At 38.3% G+C, this 20,886-nt stretch overlaps 1 protein-coding gene across 2 annotated transcripts in view; it reads left to right on the top strand.

Annotated features, from left to right (window-relative positions):
* The window catches only part of kiz (kizuna centrosomal protein), a 38,963-nt gene extending 18,817 nt beyond the window's left edge, over positions 1–20,146 (top strand). For both annotated transcript variants that reach the window (XM_086095269.1, XM_086095270.1), the window contains 8 exons: positions 609–773; positions 1,554–1,698; positions 5,074–5,233; positions 5,640–5,702; positions 7,381–7,473; positions 7,737–7,806; positions 16,897–16,943; positions 19,869–20,146. In XM_086095269.1, the coding sequence (XP_085951395.1) occupies positions 609–773; positions 1,554–1,698; positions 5,074–5,233; positions 5,640–5,702; positions 7,381–7,473; positions 7,737–7,806; positions 16,897–16,943; positions 19,869–19,969 (844 nt within the window). In that variant the 3' untranslated portion in view covers positions 19,970–20,146. The remainder of the gene's footprint in view (positions 1–608; positions 774–1,553; positions 1,699–5,073; positions 5,234–5,639; positions 5,703–7,380; positions 7,474–7,736; positions 7,807–16,896; positions 16,944–19,868) is intronic.
* Positions 20,147–20,886: the final 740 nt, after the last annotated feature.

Below are 20,886 nucleotides of genomic sequence, written 5' to 3'. Positions count from 1 at the left end.
AAAGACAACACATAAATCACGTCACATATCGTCACCCTCTTAAAATAATTGCCTAAGTCATTTTTTTTTGCAAAAAGAATTTTTTTTGCCTAAATCATCTCCTCATGATGCAAATAGTTAAATTTTTTGTGTTTCCATAAAAATCTGACAAAATGACTTAATGATACTGGTAAATGGTACTTCATTTATATAGCGCTTTTCCACCTTACAGGGCCTTCAAAGCGCTTTACAGTCCATACTGATGACTTGCATATTAGGGCTCCGTTTATTTCTATTCCTTTTCCATAGATAAAATTGTGAAGCATATCAAAGTCAGGTGTGATGTGTCTGTGTTAACACCAATACAGGCAATTACTTCTCCCACTTTGTGCTGATATTCGCATTTCTAGTCATCAAGTGGCTGTCTTGTGTCACAGCCTTCAGTTATGCTTCACTGTAATACGTGTGAAAACCTGCATGGATGTTTTTGGTGCATAGCATGTCTCGCGTACGTGTGTGTGTGCGCGTGCGCGTGTGAGAGAGAGAGAGGTGTTAACAGCTGTCGGATTTACTCCATGTACGCCTGACCCACGGTCCCCGGCAATGGCTGTCTGCTCTGTATTGGACAGCATTTGTGACAGTGAAGCGGGCTTGAATGAGGAGGACCTTGAAGCATGCGGCGCAGTGGTGCTTCATGAACTCCAGAGGTTGTCATTTAGTACAGAGAAAGGCTGCCTGCTACCACAGGAGCTAGTGAGTGCACACCAGCCAAGCACTGAGCATATGGCAGTCAGGTAAGGGTCCTGCACCCAACACCAATATGTTTTCAAATATTTGTTGTTGTTTCATTATTTGTGATATTTTGCAAAAGAATGTGTGCATTTTTGTTTTTCTCAAAAACTCATGAGAACCTTAAGAGGGCAGTATAGAATTGTATTTATTATGATTAATTGATTTTAGATTGTATTAAAAAAACATATTTTGATTTCAAAAACATATTTTGATTTCATTTTCACTGTAGACAGCAGTATAGCTGGGGTGAATATGGTGTTTTTTCTTCTTCTTTTTTTAGACCATAGGGAAGAGATACACAATTTCAGCAGACACAGACATTCAATAGTCTACCTCCACAAATGTAAAGGTCATTTTTGGTGACACTTCCTGCTGGAACACAGCATGGGTGAATGTCACGAGTAAATTAAAATGCCCTATCTACAACTTGCAGTCCTTTGGATAATGAGTAGTTATACACTGAGCCAAATCCATGCTCTGCTTCCCTACCCTATTGATTTTACTTAGACCTTTCCTGCTATTTATCCTATCTAAAGAAAGCGGTCTATCGTTGTCCTCCTTGGAAGTGAAGATGTCTTTTTCACATTTTATATACTATTATCTAATTAAATTCCCTATTTAAACCACAGACCTTATTTTCATGTGTGATGGTTCATCATTTACTGGAAATAGTAATTGATGCATATATTTAAAGTGCTTAAATGGAATACAACTATAGCAATTATCTATATGTGTAAAATATCCGACCAACCCCCCCACACTCACCAAAGCCTCCCCCACAGCCTCCCCCCTGATGCGGCTCGGCTGTGGGATCGCTGGTTCAAGCACGCCCTTCTGCTCAAGGAGAGCCGTGTCCTTAGCACTGAGCGCTTGGTCGAGCTGTTCACGCCATTGCTGATAGAGCGTCATGCAACATACCACCACCAGGTAGCGTTGGAGTCACACACTTTGAGATTGCACACATGTGGGATGTGACACTCTTGATTGTCTGTGTGCCTATGCGCGTTTGTGCATGAGTGTGTGTGCATGCTTTTCCTATTTCTTTTCTCGTGTGGACCAACCCCTGACAAACTAATTTTGCTCAGGATGTTTTTACTTGTGAGGACATTTTGGCTTGTCTTCACAAAGAAAATGCAAAACATGAGCCCCATTAATCCTAACTCATTCACTCCCAGCCATTTTCACTGAAGCAACCCTTTTCGCTCCTGGCTGTTTTACTGGACTGGCTGCTTTTGTAGGGGCCACAGAATATTTTGTTATATTGCTATAAAAAAAAAGGTATATTTTCCATGTTTACGTTTTGCAGCAATTAGCATTAGAATATAGCTAAGTTTCATCATTTTTCACAAATCTGTTGAAAACACTGGGGAAAAGAGCTTTTTGCAATGCGGCCCTGGTTGATCTCTTATGCTCTGCTGCCACCTGCTGGCCATCTTTTGTAATAACTACCATTGCTTTAAGCGACCTCTTCATTTCAGAGGCTGCATTAAAGCCTTCTGTATGCTCTAACATAAAAACAATTTTAAAAACATGGCAATATTTAAAATAGAATGTTTTATACGTTTTTTTTTGGAGCAAACGAGTTAAGGAATGTTCTGTATAAATTTTCGAAGATTTTCGCATTGACTTGAAAACTGTGTGTTTGTCAGTGCATGAGTGGACTTTTTTGTTTAATGCAGGCAAAATTGATTGGCTAAGACTGGGAGATTTTCTGATTGGCTGTTTCAGTCATGTGAAAAGATGTTTGGACATACTTATTGCCCCCCAGCTCGGTGCCTGTATATCGGAGTTCACCGGTGGACGAGAGGGTAGTCTCTTCATGCCGTTGGGTGGGGGGATAGGTCCTGACTGTTGTTTGTGCCTATGTTGTACAGACACAATGATGAGGGACTCCTTCAAGCAGAGTCCTGACACACATGCTGCAGTTACGCTTTGGGCCAGAGGTGGCAGTCACGAGTAAAAAAATAAATAAAGTGACAAACTGCAAAAAGATCCTTTAATAAAAAAATTATGAAAAAAAACATTATTCTTTTTATTGTTATATACATTATTTCAATATCATTTTTTTAACAATACGTTTTCTTTATTGTCCTTAACTTATTTGTTGTCCATGACTTGAAAATGCTAGCAATACAGTGTCTACTGCTTGACAACTATTGAGAGACACTTGAACAGCAAACAAGTGTGGGTTAAGTAAAATAGTTGTTTTTACTGAGTTTTCTGCACTCTGAGGTGGCACTTTTTAAACCCTCCTAGTGATAAATTTGTGATTTGCATCATTCTGGCTACATTGGAAGTGTTGTCTGCACAATGTAGCAAATACGTGTGTGTGTGTGTGTGTGTGTGTGTGTGTGTGTGTGTGTGTGTGTGTGTGTGTGTGTGTGTGTGTGTGTGTGTGTGTGTGTGTGTGTGTGTGTGTGTGTGTGTGTGTGCTATTTATTTGCATGTTTAGTGCTGTTGTAAGGGAGCCCTCTTTGTGTCTGGTGTTTGATGCCAATGCCTGGCTGCCTCCTCATCAGATTGCTCCACACATTGACCCAGACGAAAGGGAAACCCTGACCCATGTGCTAATGGCAAATTACACCCTCTGCTTGTCTTCTTTCATCTTATGTGGCATATTCATCTGACAAGCACTCATTCTTTTTCTTAATTTGGTATCTTTCCCAAAAGTGAAGCAGTTAGCTGGTCCAGATTCATAGGAGACCCATTTTTTTTCATGTTCATGTCATTGATTGTTCTCATCATGCATACTCAATTATCACTTTGTTGCGTATTCATTTCTATCCATAGAAATTAAACAAAAATAATGGACTGGATTTTAGTTAGGCTACATTTTACACCTTCCGTCGTCATCCTATTTTTTCTAAATCCATCGATTGACTACCACATGCATCGTAGTCTGAAACGCAAATGACGTTACAAATAAGGTTCCTCGTCTGAAAGATAGACAACAATAACAATAGTTTGTTTGATAGAATTCCAGTCCTACATTTTCCACAAAATGTACCTTTTTTTTTTGTCCTTTAATATACATGTCTGCCTTTTGTCATTGAGTTTTGTACACAATATTACTGAGGTCCTTGTGGCATCAAGATGTCACTTGAATGTCTGGACATAATGAGAAGAGGCAAAGAGAGAAACTGTAGAGCCACTTGAAAATATGAACCAACAAACGTAAGAGAGTCACCGCCATCTTCATTGTATCCCAGTGCATCAGCGAAAAGCTGGGCGGAAATGTTCCTCCTGCTTTATCTCTCACTTTATGCACTCCCTCCATCTTTATTCCTCCTTTTTTTGCTCCTCTGTAGTCTCTTACAACTGCTTACTTTTCACAAATGAGAGCAACTGCAATTTTCCATTCTCTTCTTAGCACACAGCACAGCCACTCTGGAAAATGGGAGCCTGCAGCTCGCATGCACACACTCAAAGAAGCTCTTTGAATATTCAAGTGCTAACCGTTGAAATCATTGATGTTTAAAATGCTCTGGGTCCGAAACAGCCCTCAGCCCACAGTACATTTAACACAATTTGAGTAAAAACAGAACAAAGTGTGATATCAGGGGCATAGATCAAGTTTTATTGTGCAGTAGCATCAAATACTAAGTGGCAAACTGTTATGTGTATTTTGTGCCTTAGCCTCTCAGAAAATGAAAGACGGTACATTTGTCAATCTCTCCACTGATAAGAAGGTTTGGTTCATCATGGTTGGAATCGTCTTGATCGTTGTCCTTATCCTTGCTCGACATCCGTGCTCATTAAAAAGTAGCAAATGGTGATGTCTTTGATGACAAAAGAGGAACAGTAGTGATGGCTGGATTTGGGCAAAAGGAGAGGAAGGAAATCAATGTGTGGCATCTCCTGAAACAGCTCCTCTTAATTGTATGCCCTCATCTCCCCAGAGATGATAGAAATCTGATCTGGAGAGGGAGGAAGAGAGTAGTTTGTCTCAATGCTCTCAGCCAAGAGGGGAGATATGCGGAACGTGTTGCACATTAACGCCAGGATGATTGCATTCTTTGGGTGTTTGACTAATCTCATGGATGAGAAGAGAGGGTGTGAAGAAAAAATGGGATAGAGGGAGAGTGGAAGCAAAAGTGCAAAATAATCTTTCAATTTAAATGACTGAGAGATTTTGGCGTCGTTTTCTCTTGGTGTTAATTATACACGAACTGCAGCCGCACCTCTGTGCGAGCAGCCATGGCCCAAATAAATGAAATGCCTAATCGGTCTGAGTTTAATTTAACACTTCCTTCACTGAAAAGGAACAATTAATGGTTTGGATTTAATTTGTCCTGCTCGCAGGCCAAAGTGCTGCTGACGACACTGCTTTCCCGGTCCAGTGAGGAGTGGCCCTCATCAAATGAGGAGAGTGACTCTACTTGTTCTTGTGGCCCTCCTCCTCTCCCAGCTCATGATGGAGATGTGAAGCCTGCCAGTGGAATCCAAAAGCAACAGATCCAAGGTCAGGAAAAGTGATTCAAATTCTGTATGTGACTGAAAAGTTCACAAAAAGATGAGACATTTGTTTTATCTACCAATTAAAACAAATTACTTTTCATACGATCAAGTATCCTCCAACAATCCTGTTGTTTTACTGCAATGTAAACTGTTATGACGGACAAATTTTACTGCTCATATATATTGAAAACTACCACTGCAGAGCACTAAAAGTTCCATTTTTTTGTGAAAGAAATCAATTTTACCATTGAGCCTCTTTTCTTTTTTTTTTATGAATCCCTTGCTGCCTGGTTTTCATACAGCTCTTTATTCTATTCAGAGCTAAATAAAGACCCTACATTCCCATTTCCATCCCCACTCTCCTTTTCCCCCTGCCAATGCATCTCTCTATGCACTTCCATTCCTTACAGAACTACAAAGTGCTGAAGAGGAGAGCCACGACGAAAGCCCTGTGGAAAGTGTTCCTATTAGAGGTAAAAAGGCATCGCCTGTGTCCCAGCATTCACACTTTCCTTATGTGCTGGTTTGTTTGCTTCCTACTGCATTGAATAATAGGCCCTTTTACGCAGTGGCGGTGGCAGCATGATCAAGGTGAAACCAGGGTCAAAGTCCCACCTGAAGAGCGGTGCTAGTTCTCTCTAATTAGCTCATAGAAAATACTAGCCATATTTTCACCCTAGTCTGAGGTATGCTAGAAAAATTGGTCATTTATTATTCAGGAACAATGTACTCTGCTTTAATTGTTCGGCTGCCAGAGTGGTTAGTGCAAGAGATCTGTCATAGGTGCTCATTATCTATCTAACAATATTGTGGCAAGGCGGCTGGACTTAGAAGAATACTAACTGTGAAGACATCCTGCAGCAGTTGGTTTGCCCATCCCTCTGCTGCTCTGAAATGTAAAGTGAGTTTATACTATGCTCGGTTACCAGATTTCCCATTGAGTGTTTTCATGTATGAGCATCCCTCTACAGTGCATAGCTAGCATAATGAGGCCGTTTGTTTTGCCTAATCAAAAGAGACCCCCCAAAAATAAGGGGAAACATACTAAATGAGAATATTATTCAACATCACATCGTCACAATTTGTTTTGTTTTTTGGGTGTTTGTTTTCCTATACTTAATCAAATGTGTGATACGGGTGCTTTTTTAGGATCTGTGGGATCTTTTACCATTGAGGTCTATTTGCTTTTCTTCAATATCATACCTGCAGTAGATCTAAAAAGGCTACAAACCCATTTTAAATACCTTGTTTTTATGATATAAGTGATACCAAGATAAATAATTTAAAAACTTTTGCCACCATTAATGTAACCTCATTTATGTATTTTATATTGAATTTAAAAAAAAAAGTGTAATCGTAATTAATACCACGATTTCCATAGTTAACTTGTGATTAATCACAAATTAATCGTACTTTGTTCTCAATTTATTTTATGGTTTCAAGTTTCTAATCCTCTTGCTTAGTGTACGCCCAGCTTTCTTCCACCACTGACTATTTTATTTATTTTTTAAGTTTGGAAATATTTTCATTTATTTGTTTATTTATTGGGGGTCGGTATTCCTGTGAGAAAAAAAAGAAGGTATTATTGTGTGACACAATGGTCTATGGAAAATGTTCTATGGTCCGATGAAACCAAGGTTTAACTTTTTGCGGGTTCATTCTTAACACAGCTATATCCCCAGTAATAAAAGGATGAGTGCACTTGTGCGACTACATTATCTCAGTTATTTTCAGTTGATGTAATCACCTATACAGTTTTTTCTTCCCCATTTGATTTATACAGGCTATAGGTCAAATAATTGCTGTAGATTTTTTTTCGATCCGCTGCATTTTGCGCGCTGAAAATTTAATTAAGAATTTTTCAAAATGGGAAATTAGTTATCGACCTCCTGGTAGGGGTTGCTGTAAAAACATGACTGCTGAATACCGTCTTGTGGAGAAGAGACACAGAGATTGCTACTTTGCCTTGAATCAACGGTTAAACTGATGTATTCGCCCACGCTTTTAAGTGAGATTTTAAGACTCAGCTACTGAAGCATGTTGGCTCATCAAATACAGAAACCTCTGAAAGTAGGAAATCTGTCTTTTAAGCAAATATTTGACTGGCTGTGTGTATGTGCATGTGTGTGTGTTGTATGCTTGTCTGAACAGAGACAAAAGCGTATCAGTTACTTAAGCGATCAGCCATGCAAGCAGACCTGTCGAGTTCTGAAGAGAAAGAGGGAGAGGAGGATGACCCCTCAGGTAAGAAATGTGATCCACAGTAACAAATTGAGACTCTGTTCTTATGACAAATAGTGTGATTTTGTACCAAAACTGAACTGAACAGAAATTTGATGCATTTTGTATTTCTTGAAAGTCGTTGTTTGTGTCTCTAAATTGAGTTTAGAAAAATGACCCAGTACCTGTAACCACATGAAAGGGGTGTATTTATTTCAAAGTTTTGAAAAGAACATCCTAGTATGAGTATACTCAAATGAAATTGTTTCATCTGGTCTTCTTTTAAGGAAAAAATCATGACCCTGACGTGGACTTTGGTAGGACCAAATGCTCATCACCTCAAGACCCTTACCCTCGGTAAGAACATTGTTGTTATTCACCAGACCACAGGAAATGGGCCACCAGGCACCAAAGTGGCTGATGTACATTTGCATGGCCACTCTAATAATTCCCTGTTCATTTCCATAAGATCAAGGAGCACCACCCATTAACTTGCTCACAAAGACAAAAGGCCCCTAAAGCCCCCATTCACTCTGTTGACAGTGTTCAAAACCCATTTTAGACATCAAAACAGCAACCCCAAAGCTAAATCGGTCACAATATGACCCTCAGTCTTGCTGCAAGAATGCAAACACATCATGTCAAGAAGAATGATGAAGGGTAACTACTTTTAAAGATGTGTTGACAAAGACTAGCGTCCTTTCATTTTTCAGTATCAAATGCATTGAAGCTGCTCAAATCAGAGCCCTAAGTGGACTGGTTCAAGAACATGTAATGATAAACAGCCTCGTGGACTATAACGGCATTGCGCTTACATTTGAATATCAACACAACTTCATCAAATCTGCAATTGACTACCAGGTCCTCAGAGCACCTCTTCGCCACAAAACCCATTTGGGCTCCTGTAATGGCTGCATAAACGTTATGAGGAATAATCTTCTCTGATTTCATGTGATTACTGGGCGGCACGTTGATCCGAGGGCTGAAGGCTGTATGTCCCTGGCCTGGCAAGCAGGCGCTGCAGTCTGCCTATTAGCCCAGGGAAGGGCTAATGGGCTGACTCTATTGTGGTCCTCATAGCTGTTGATGCCTGCCTCTGCCAGCCACAGTGCATGGACCACCCTCTTTAATAAACATGAGCCAATTTCAGACCCGGACCCTCTCAGATGTTGCCTGTCTCCATGTTATTAATTTGCATTGGAAGCCCAAAATACATGTGATTAGACGAAACTCACAGAACAGAAAAAGAGAATTCTGCAAAACTGTAGTCATGCGGATTCGGATTATGTATACAAGTTGATGGCATTGATCAAATGGTGATGTATGCATGTTCATATGGTTAGAAACAGTGCCGAGTGTGATAGTCACCCTAAATTCACCTTCTGGTCACAAGTTTTCTTTTCTCATCTTCTCCTGGATGTTAGATGTAAGCGGCCCACTTAGTACAGTCACTCCTTGCACTTAAATGCACCCACAAGTGGTCCAGAAGCCCTGCACTCAAGCAGAAGCATAACACTGCAGGATGCGCTGCCCTGCTTCTCTCTGTTTCACTTTGTCGCACTTTGCCCTTTCTCCATCTCTTTCTTTTTCGTCTTCATCCTTCCTGGGGGATTTTTTTTCTCTTCGCCAACTCCTTCCCTCTTCATTATTTGCTTTATTTATTTTTTGTCAGCAAGCTGATGAGTGACATCAAAAGGAGGATGAAGCTGGACTCCAAATACAAAAATGTCCTCCTCTGTGTTGTCTTAGACAATAATTATGATTTGTCTGTTAAGCTTAGAGCAGCAGAGGGGATTGTAGTTTAAAGCAGAGGCTTTGGCGCAAAAAAAAATATGCATTTATAACTCTTTGTGAGGCTCCTCATTATGTGTGGGCCTGATTCATTAAGTAATTGGTTTGCAGTTGTTTACATGAGTATTAAGGCCTTCTATTCAGGGCCTTTGAGAGATACATTGTGCAAATGTTGCATGTTATGAATGCAGAATGAGAGGCGGGGGGCCAGTCCTATTGGCCAAACACTGCACTTGGATGAAAAGCGAGAGAAAAGCACTGGGTGCTGCTTTGCATAGCAATGACCGGAGCCTTAATAAGCTTTACAGATTAAATACATGCAGTCTATACAAGATGCAAAGAGATACTCTTAACACATTTATGTGTGTTCATTTCACTATTATTGGGTTTGAGAGAATAGTCTTTTTATATAAAATGTGTGTATTGTATTAAAACTGCTAGGGAAGCAACTGATCTGCAACATTTATTAAGGATTTGTCCATTACAAATCTTTTGCTCTCTTTTTGAATGCTGAAGTAAAATCACTTTGTGGTTGAGTGGGGATGAAAGGAATAATGCACGAAGGAGTGAGTCTTAATAAGCAGCTGCACTCCATGTAAAGACCACTTGTTCCCCTTTGTATGCAAGTGCATGCCACTGCTTCCTCTAGAGCAAAAAAACATTGTATCCTTTTGCTCATGGAGATTTTGCAGACCACACCTTCCTTATTTTTATTTAGCAATTTCAAATACCTTTTTTTTTTTAATTCCCGTTTTTAATCGTCAGCACATGACCACACACACTCGCACATAAGAAAAAGATCCTCTCACCATCAGCCGGTGTTATTGTTGTGCCTAGTGCCTGCTTGACAAAAACCTTGACACAACAATTAGTGGTTTACAGCTTTGCCATGGACAACAGGATGTGCTCAAGCATTCGACCTCAAATCACTCAGTGTCAAAATCAGAAGCGCTCTCTTTCTCTTGTGGGTAGGCGATGTGTGGATCTCTGAGGGCTCGCTGGGAGGAGGGAAGGACGGGAGAGGGAATGAAACTGAGGGAAGGGGAGGTCCGCAGATAGAGAGGGGAACGGAATTTGGTCACAGATAAAGAGAGTAACATTACGTTACTACTGTACATGCACTAAAGAAAGATAATAATTTCACTCTTTTAAAATTAATTTTATTATTAAGTTGTTTTTTCACACTTAAATATACTTTTTTTTTAGACTCTTAGGGAAACATGACAAACAGTGATGATGTAAGTCTTTACATTTTATTGTTTCGATTTTTCATGTTGCATACAAGTACTCAGAAGGTCACATATTTAGATACATTTGCACAATATAATGAAATACTCACGAGAAGGATTCAGCATTAAAAGATGCATTAATAATATTGTTTAGTACTGTAATAAGTCATTGACAGTCTCATAAAAATAGAATACTTTTAAAATGCAAACCACAGTTCCAATGAAGTTGGAAAGTTGCGTAAATTGTACATAAAAACATTACAATGATTTGCAATTCCTGTTCAACCTATATTCAACTGATACAAATAATTCTCTCATTTTGAATGTGATGTGTGAATATGTTCAACAACAAACAACTATCAGGTTTATCAGTATAACTGAATATAGGTTGAAAATGATTTGCAAATTGTATTCCGTTTTTAATTATGTTGCACACAGCATTCCAACTTCATTGTAATTTGGGTTTGTAATTGTTTTGTTTTTTTTACTTGTTTTTTCTCATTAGATTGAGCAGGATTGATTAAAATTGCCGTTTTATTATTCATAATTGTAATTTACCATTGGTCCCACTCGCAGTCACAGGCGCACCATCCAAGAGACTGTTGTGATCATGGCTGCTTCCACTCAGTTGCAGTACAAACCTGTTACCAGCAGAGAGCACTCACATGTTAGAGTGTGCCCACTCAGGATGCACTCACATTTGCCTCTTGTTGTTTGCCCCCACTAAGGGTGACATCCTGCTGCCATTCAGGCCTGTTAGAGTACATCCATGCTTAGCCTAAACATTGTTTGTGCGGGGGTCACAGCTGGGATGGGAGTAGGAGTTGATGGGAATGATGAGGTGATGGGTCTACCTTTACCTTTAGACAAGCTCCGCTGTGCAAAAGTGCTGTTGAGCTATTAACATTTGTGTGTGGGTGGAAAGAGATTTAAAAAAGAGGGTAAACAAAAGCATTTTTCTGCCACTCAATCTGTGTTTGCAAACCAGTGGTAAATGCTTTGTAAGCATTATTTCTGCCAAACCTTATGTTTTCTAATGCATTGATGTATAATCAATGGATTATAGCCTAACTCTTGTTTGGACCTTTTTCATGCTAAACGTTATATTACACACATGGACAAAATTGTTGCTACCCTTAATGAAAGAAAAACCTACAATGGCTACAGAAATAATGAATCTGACATAAGCAATAATAAATAAAAATGCAATTAAAATGAATCAGTGGAAATTAGACATTGCTTTTTTAATTATATTTTAATAGAATCAGGCCTGGACAAACATGACGGTACCTGTAGAAATTATTGAAAATAATTTGACCATAGGGACGTGTTCAACCAAGGTGTGTCCTCTAATTAGCATTACAGGTGTCGTTAAACATGTAATCATTCAGTTGTCCTATTTAAAAGGTGCCAAGGAGCCAACGTGATGTTGGGGGACATTGTGTTTACCACACTAAACATGGGCCATGTGAAGGGGAGTAGTTTGAGAAGATTACAACGAAAACGAAAGACAGACAGACAGACAGTACATTCTGTAGTAAATTTCTGAGTAAATTTGACTCTATTTAGAGTGGGACCAAATAGACTCAGTTTTAGAGTAAAATTTGCACTTGGAACAGAGGAAAATAAAGAAATTGGAAAATGAATAAAAGTCACTCAAGGGTTGAGGAACAAACTGACAACCTTCAGCTTAGCAGACTTCCACACTGATCTATACTACTCCTACTGTTTGCTTATATCCAAGAGGAGCAAAAAAACATTGTTTTTGGTCTCTTGGAGTTACAATGATTCCAGTTGATACGAGCAATATACTAACACACAGCAGGAGCTGCGTGGCTCAGGGAGTAGAATGGCTGTCTCTCAACCTGAAGTTGTGGGTTTGTTCCTCAACCCTTGAGTGATTTTTTTATTATTATTTTTATTTTGTATTTTACTCTCTTCCAAGTGCAATTTTTACTCTATTTAGAGTGGGAGCTAATAGACTCAGTTTAAAGTAAAATTCACTCTACAGAATGTACTGTGTAGATAGAGAGCAGGGCGGGATAGAATTCAGAATTTCAGAATTATAGTCAATTCACATGATGAATTATAATTTTAATTTTAATTGAGTCCACCCCACAAGATGTTGAATTGGATTTGCATTGCAGGAAGTACAATTGAATTTGTTGCAATTTGAAAAAAATGCATCCTCATCACATAACAGTAAGAATGAGACTTTCAACATAATTTTTTCTTGCAAATGGAAGTAGAGAGACTAATATTAAGTATACAATTCCATAACTTTGGAAAATTAGTATTAGACTATAGCTAAGTTTCATCATTATTCACAAATCTATTTAAAAATGTGAGTAAAATAGCTTTTTTTTCAATATGGCCCTGATTGATCTATTTTGCTCTGATGCCACCTGCTGGCCGTTTGTGTAATAAATACCATTTCTTCAACTGCTCTTTGCAGTTGAGAGGCTGTATCTGCTCTAGCATAAAAAAGCGTAGAAATATTTATACGTTTTGGGGAGCAAATGAATTAAAAGGGAATTTGACTATTTAATTCCTTCCTATTTATTTCCAAGTTCACATTTGCACTGTCATTCGCATCCACATCTAATTGTTAGAAGGGCGGACTTGCGTAGCAGAACAGACTTACGTAGCAGCATGGACTAACATATGCCCGCGCGTAGCAGGCAGTGACCAAAACTACAACTACGTCCAGCTTTCACATCTAAGAATCCTGGGAAATGTAGTCCTACTAACAACTGCGGTCGACAGTCGCTGGTCAGACAACATGAGCAAAAAAGGTTGTGTTTGAATAGCTCCATATGATAACCTTTTTTAGTCCCACTATCAGGAAATTAGCAATGTGCAATGAAGGAACACACAACTAGTTGAAAACCTTAATCTTCCTCCTGCTTTTCCTCCTCTACCTGGGAAACAGAACAACACAGCATAGATGAATAATCACACAAATATGCCATATGGATATACAGTATATGTATGCAAACCTGGGAGATAATGAGGTTAGATTGAGAATGTGAATGGGCTATGTGATGATGTAAATTTAAAGAGCAGGCCTTCTTAAGTGGAACCGGGGACCTTATTGCATATGCATTGAGTTAGATCAAAGCCGTTTTGGAGGTCATACATTTACATAGTGATATCAGCAGAGCTATGGGAACCTGGCAACCCGGGATTTGGACTGTTTTTCAATGGAGGGCCTTGTAGAAGTAATTTTGGTGCAATAAGCGAAGTGTGCATTACGTTTGCGCATGTGTGGGAAAAAAAGCGAGGCTACCAACTAACTGTCATTTGAATGGCGGAGATTAGAGTGGTGACAGTCTTTGCGTAACTGTACACCTTAAAGCTTGCAAGTCAACCCCCGAATCCAGTAAACCACATGCTATGCATTTTTAAAATACATTCAATCGACGGTTGAAATGTTAGAAATCAGGGCTCATTCCATTGGATCCAATTCATTTTCAATGACCGTATAGTAGTTTAGCCTACCCACAATGCACCGTGCAGTCGAGATGCGCACTTCGCTTATTAGAACAGGTGTCAGGGAAGTTCTCCTTGCTTTACTATTCAAATTTTGCCAGTAATCTTATCTCTATCATAGAGAAATTCACTTGCAGAACAACTTAACTGAATTTTAATATTTTTAAAAACAAATCTGTCAGGAATGAGTGGGACAGACGGACAGTGTTTTTTGCTTTTGTGTAGTACAATTGCATTAATGGTTATGACTGTATTAATCTCATTAAAAGCAAGGCATTACAAATGCACTAATATTCATGCTTCAAAGAATAAATCTGTCACAAAATATTTGCACAATCTCTCTAAATCATCCGGTGACCTGGGTCCTCTCTGCACTCTCACGCCACACGTTTTCAATGAGGTTGAAGTCTGGGGACTGGAATGTAGGAAGAGCTTGATTCTGTGTCTGGTGAACCATTTGTACAATTTTTAGTATGAATATTTTTCTGCATTAAAAATTGCAATTGGTACTTCTCTTATACAGTATAGCACTTTTCCGCCTTACACGGCTCTCAAAGCACTCAACATTCAACTACTGACGACGCAGCATCAGGTACAACTGTGTGTTCAGTATCTTGCTCAAGGTTACTTCGACGTGGTCACAATGGCATGGGATCGAACCCACAACCTCTGAGTTGCGTGACAAACAGTCACCACTGATTACATCGCCCCAGAATTTATTTTAAGGCTTTTTACACATCTTTACCAAGGTTGCCAATAATTATAGAGGGCGCTGTATTTTCAAGGACTAAAATAAAAACAAATGACTACAAATATCACTCACAATTAGCTACGCTTCAAAGAACCATGGTCATTTGGCGTATTCCAACAAGTGTTATGACGCTGACAGTAACGACACAATGTAGTGTCATGGCGTTTGTTCTTCTATGATGAATAAGGTTGCCGTTTGGACACACATGAATCTATTAAGGCGAGCGGCAATCGGGGTTGACCCTCAAGTCGTTGGGTGACTCGTCGGCTAGCTTCGACTGCCCATGAGTGAACGTTATGTCATGTTTTCAGGTCATGTTTGTAAATGAGAATTAGTTCTAAAAAAAATAAAAATTTACATCACTGGAGCCACCAACAGAAGAATGCCACGTCTGAGCGTAATTATCTACCAATTATCAATTAGGTATTTTTGCTCGTTTTCAACCTGTGTGAGCAATGTGTTTGATGAGCAGTAATATATATTTTTAAAATCTTTAAGTGTTATGGGCGTAGTAATAAGGTAGCGTTCAGCGATTTCCCAAACAAAATATGGAAAATCCATAACAGTTGGCAGCTGTCGTCATACAGTTTGGTCAGTTAGGATTGTCCATCTACCAATCACCAGGATGGGTTTTTGGAATAAAACATGATGTGATTCAAGTGTGGACATTCAGCTTTATTTTCAGAGGGTCACAAAAACTATGACACATTTGCATGTGAGGAAACAATCATTTAATGTAAAACATTTAGATTTTTCAATGTTCATAAGTCAAGTCCTCTATGTAGCGTTTTCAAACAACCGCAGCTGTCACAAAGTGCTTTACAGAACACATAACATAAAACATACATCATTAGCTCATTCACTCCCAGCCATTTTCACTGGAGCAACCCCCTTCACTCCCGGCTGTATTACTGGATTTTGACTGATTTTGCAAGGCCCACAGAATATTGTGTTCTATTGCTATAAAACATGGAACCTACCAAAAGAGTATTTTCTTTCATCAGGAAAAAAAGTATATTTGTATTTGTGTGTTTTGCAGCAATTAGCATAAGAATATATCTTAAGTTTCATCATTATTAACAAATCTGTTTAAACCACTGGGGAAAAGATTGGTGGTCTCTTATACTCTGCTGCCACCTGCTTGCCGTTTTTTGAAATAACTACCATTGTTTTAAGCGACCTCTTCAAGTCAGAGGCTGCATCAAAGCCTTTTGTATACTCGTTAAAAAAACAACAACATTGGGACCATGGCAATAGTTTTTTTTGGAGCAAATGAGTTAGAAAAACTATTAATTTTGTTAATATGCAAAAAAAAAAAAAGATAGTTTTGTAAATCATCAAACTTCTTCACACAAGGAAATGAAATAAAATAATGTACAATAACTTAAACAAAAAACGGGTGTGAAAAGTCTGCATTATTCCCACATTCTTTTGTTTTGGGATTTCGTTGAGTGAAGTTTGTTGATTTTTTTTCCTTAAAAATATATTGAAGGTTTATAATAACAAACTTAGGGTTATGTGAAAGCCACAGGTGCAAGCTCTCAAATATTTTGGGGAATTATGTTCTTATATGCTTCAGGGGCTGAGATATCAAATAATTGGTATTGAATTTCAGGGGTGATTCTAAAGTCACTCATAGGTTCTAGAGGCATGTTTTTCCAGGCGCCTTCGGCCTTAATGGGTTAAAGGAGGCTGACATGTTTCGCCATCATCTGCTACGGATACCCGAAGGAGAAGACGTTTGTGAGCGTACTAATTGGTGATAGGCATGCAAAGTGTGATCTCTCTGAGTCACTGTAGTGCGTGTGTTTCAAAATGCACATGCTTCAAACTTAGATTGTTGTATTTTATTAGTACAAAGCTTGATGTCACTAAATTGTTCACACTGTCCGTTTAAATACAAGTTTTCGTTTTTTGGGGGGAAAGTGTTTGCATGGTGTTTCTCATGTTCAACTCACTGATATCAATCTCAAACAGAATTGATGGGTGATATTATATCTCACCGTTAAATGCCACATACACCTTAGCACCCCATGAATGTATTGTGGTGGTGTCGTCATCGTAAAAACCTCACTGTATTTTAAAGATAATTGTGTAGCATACAGTTTGGAAATCCATTGCCACTGTTCTATACATTCTGCTATTTCAAAAAACAAAAACTGATAATTGCCTTTGTGTTCCTAGGAAAAACGAGGTGAACCCAAAGATTTATTCTGCTCTGCAGTCAAATGGTAAGTAGCATACACAAAACCACATAGTAGGTGGAAGGAGACAACTACCATTACTGTGGTTTTAGCTCACTTGAAAATTTTGTAGAATACATAATGCATGTAAAAAGGATCACACTTGCTAAAGTGCTCTTGCCAAGTGCTCAACTCAGAGGTCAAAGCATTTTTTTTTAACAAAGCACAAACTTGAATATATATTTTTTTAATTTAATTTATTTACTTACAAAACACCAACTACAGTGGATCTAATCCTGGATCAGGGATGTGACACAAAAAACTGCAACAACTATAAATAAGTGCAGAAAACATCTTATTGTTAGAATTTTCAGAGACAGTATATGGATGATTATTATGTTCATCACAGCTACCACTAACACATCTTCTAGGCACAAATATAACTGGTAAATTGTTCTAAAGTTTTGATCATTATCATTACACTACACTATAAGTATTATATTGATATACCCCCATAATTTTCCCTTTACATTTAAAAATTAAATGTAAGTTTTTCATTATTTCTATTTTCTCTATTTCTCTATTTGGAGATTAATTAGGAGCAGAGCGCAATGCAGGTTTAAAGGTACAAAAGCAGGAACCAAATATGGTTTTGTGTGCATGCATACGTTCCACTTGGCCAGTGCCTGCACTTGAGTGTGACACATCCGTCAGAGACACTTCAATTTTTTGTAAAGACTGTGTCAAAAGAGGTTAATTGTATAGGACTGGCATATTAAGACAAAAAGGTATATTACTGTGAATTTTAAGCTTCATGTGAACACCAGCCTTTAAATTGAAATTTTCTCTCAAAGCGCCTATGCTTTTTGAGGACTTGTAAACCAGAAATCGACCTTGAAGCTAAATCCCTTTCAGAGAACTTAGAAAACAGAATTAGACCTTGAAAGTAAATCCCGTTTACTGAAGAGTAGCATGTTCATAAGGTTTTTTTTTTTTTTAAAACACTTATCAGAAACATTATTGGCCTGATTTTAGGTAATCTCTTGCATTTGTGATTAAATATAAGCGTCTTTAAATAATCATCCCCTGCTTGTGGAGCTTTGCTGATTTTTGAGTGACACAAAATTGCCACCATTAGGATTTTATTTGCTTCATGCACTCGTTCTTGATGCAGTAACCCTACGTAGTACGTACCCCTGCACAATTTCTTGATATGTAAAAAGCCTGCTTTTATACATACAAGGCTAAAGATCTATCTGCACGTTCAGAGATGTACAGTCATTATCCATTCTCTACACTGCTTATCTTGTTCTTGTGAAATACTGTCACACACTACCGAAATGCGTATTTCAGTACATTATATAACCACATTTCAGTAAATGTTTGAAAGGATTTCAATAGTGTGTATGAGATGTGAACTGGAATATATAAGCACACAATTTCAGTTGTGTGCGTCTCTCTAGGCTGCGTAAAAATGTTTCATTTGTGTATATGAGTGAATATCACTTGTCCATTTAAGAGGCTATTTTTCAACTGAAATGGGAAGCCCTTCCGGTTTTTCAAACTAAAGCTCGCCTCTTCATAGTAGTTGACCTCACAACAGCCCGCAAATAGCTTGACCGCACCAGCAGCGTTACTTGATATTATGGAATTACGAAGAGACTCATAACTGTTAAAATGTTAAATGGACCAACAATCGGACAGCAACCAACAATTTTAACTCCAAGTAAATAAATGCTGGATACAGTGTTGCATCATTATTTCCCTCCAAGCTTATGAGCATTTTGCAGATAACCTGGTTCCGCTACCAAATGTACGCTTAAACTTGCTATATAAGTATTTTATATTGGTCGATAATTATTGATTTTTTTTCTTCTATTCAAAATAAGACCTGGAGGGGAAAAAATGCTGATTAAAAAAAATTATAAATAATGTTTTAAATGCTGAATAATTTTGTTTTAAAATATAATATTTAACCGTTAATAAGAGTTCAACTCAATTATTATTATTATTTTTGTTTTTAATATTTCTATTGCCCGATAGGCACAAAAGAACAGCGTCATTCCACAGGTCAACACAATTATGAAAAGTCTAATTAACTCATCAGTATAAAGATAAATTAAACACCTTTTTAAACAATGTGCTTAGTAGGACTTGACGAATCACGACGTACATATCAGTCTAATGATAATTATTGATTTTTTTTACCTATTTAAAATAAGAAAAACAATTCAATTGATTTAAGATATAATCATCTATGCTGCTCCTATGCTGCTCCAGCAGTGCTTAGTTATGGAAGACTCTATAACCTAAAGAAGTATTTGTTGTTCATACAATGTAAATATAGCAAACTAATATTCTTTTATATCCTGATTTTTTTCTGCTATCAAACGCATTTTGTATTGATGTCTATCATGTTTCTATCATGATTGATATTGAATTATTGCTCAGGCCTTATAGTAAGCTTCCTACTGAAAAATTGGCCATTTTGACCACAGTAGTCCTTTAATCTTCTTTGACAGTATAAAAGCGCCTGAGCATTATCTTTTTGTCAAAGAATAACATGTACAAGATTTGTTTTTCATTTTATATTGAATTGTTGTGGCTCGTGAGTTTATATTTTACTTTAATCCACCAACTGGTGTCATGACTGATCTCTTTTCCTATTGAGCAGCAACTCATTCACCTTCCAGACTTGGAGCTCATTTTAATGCTGCTACATTATAACGTGTTTATTCGTAACAGTAATAATCAAAGTATAAATATAAATATACAAGACTGAACGAAAGGCAGCGCAATGAGATTGCCATTGTGGTATTTCAAGGTTCGTCTCAGCTTCAGCGCATTCAAATTCTTATGCTTATGAAGTGCCAATTTAGCAGGTTAACAAATGTATGCAGATGATCGTAAGCGTCATACAATGGTAAACATTTGACTGTAGAGTAATATTTCTTTCTTTCCACTGTGTTGTAGAGCTCTGGGAGTCAGATGACAGCAACTCAGAGATTGAAGCAGCCTTACGTCCACAACCTGTCAACACAAACGACAGCGACACAGATGAGTTTTATGACTGACGCCACCCCGGTGTTGTGTTATTAAAAGTTCTACGTTTATATATAAGGACCTGTTAATATGTCGTTTTATAGCCTGACTACCACTAATTTAGTGTTCTGCCTTGTAAAAACAAATAAAGTTGGCAACTCTTACACTGTGTAAAGTATGTGAAGAGTTGCCCAACACTCTACTGTTAACCCTGCTTCAGTCTCTTTATGTGAACAACTCTCCCAGCTCATAATAGCAGCTCGAAATAGATTAAACGGATCTTTTAAAGCCATTTGTTTGCACTGGGCTGAAAATCATGCATTTTGAATGCCGCGAGCATCTCCGAGTGCTCTGTAGTGATGTGAGTCACCTGTTAAATGACAATGCACAATGGCTTCTCGGCACGCTGCCACACGACCTGTGAACCATCTGAAGAGCAGCGGCCCTCCACCCCGTAACCCCCCCCCCCCCCACCCCCAGGGTACAAAGTGTTAGTATGGTCCAAATGTGCCCTTATAGTTTAACAGCCGCCTTTAATTGTACAAATACATAATGACATCTGTACTTTGTCTTGTCTTGTGTGGAACTTAGTCGCGCATGCAGCTTCGCAAGCCTTGCAAATGTGAGATACTTGGTGCCACCTCCTCCTAATTCGTCAGCGTGTAGCTCACACTGGATCTTGAGTAATGCAGAGGGAGTACAGGTAATATCAGCATTTTGCTTGTCCATGTTAGACCTTGTACACAAATTGTAAGATTTGTTTAAATATGTGACAGACCCCATACATAAAAGAAAAAGTCAGGTATTTAAAAATGTGTGTGTGATGTGCTCCGATAATTTCAACACCACACACAAAGTTTCTCCATGGACTCAAATGAATCAAATGACTTTTTGGTAGTAAATATCGATGTCAGCCCTGACTCGATTTGGACCCAATTATCAGGACACA

This window comes from Leptonotus elevatus, chromosome 14, assembly GCF_054856555.1.
Source record: "Leptonotus elevatus isolate MCC_2025b chromosome 14, RoL_Lele_1.0, whole genome shotgun sequence".
In the NCBI taxonomy this organism is placed as follows: Eukaryota; Metazoa; Chordata; class Actinopteri; order Syngnathiformes; family Syngnathidae; genus Leptonotus; species Leptonotus elevatus.
The sequence above is the reverse complement of the archived record's forward strand: the minus strand, read 5'-3'. Positions and strand labels throughout refer to the sequence as shown.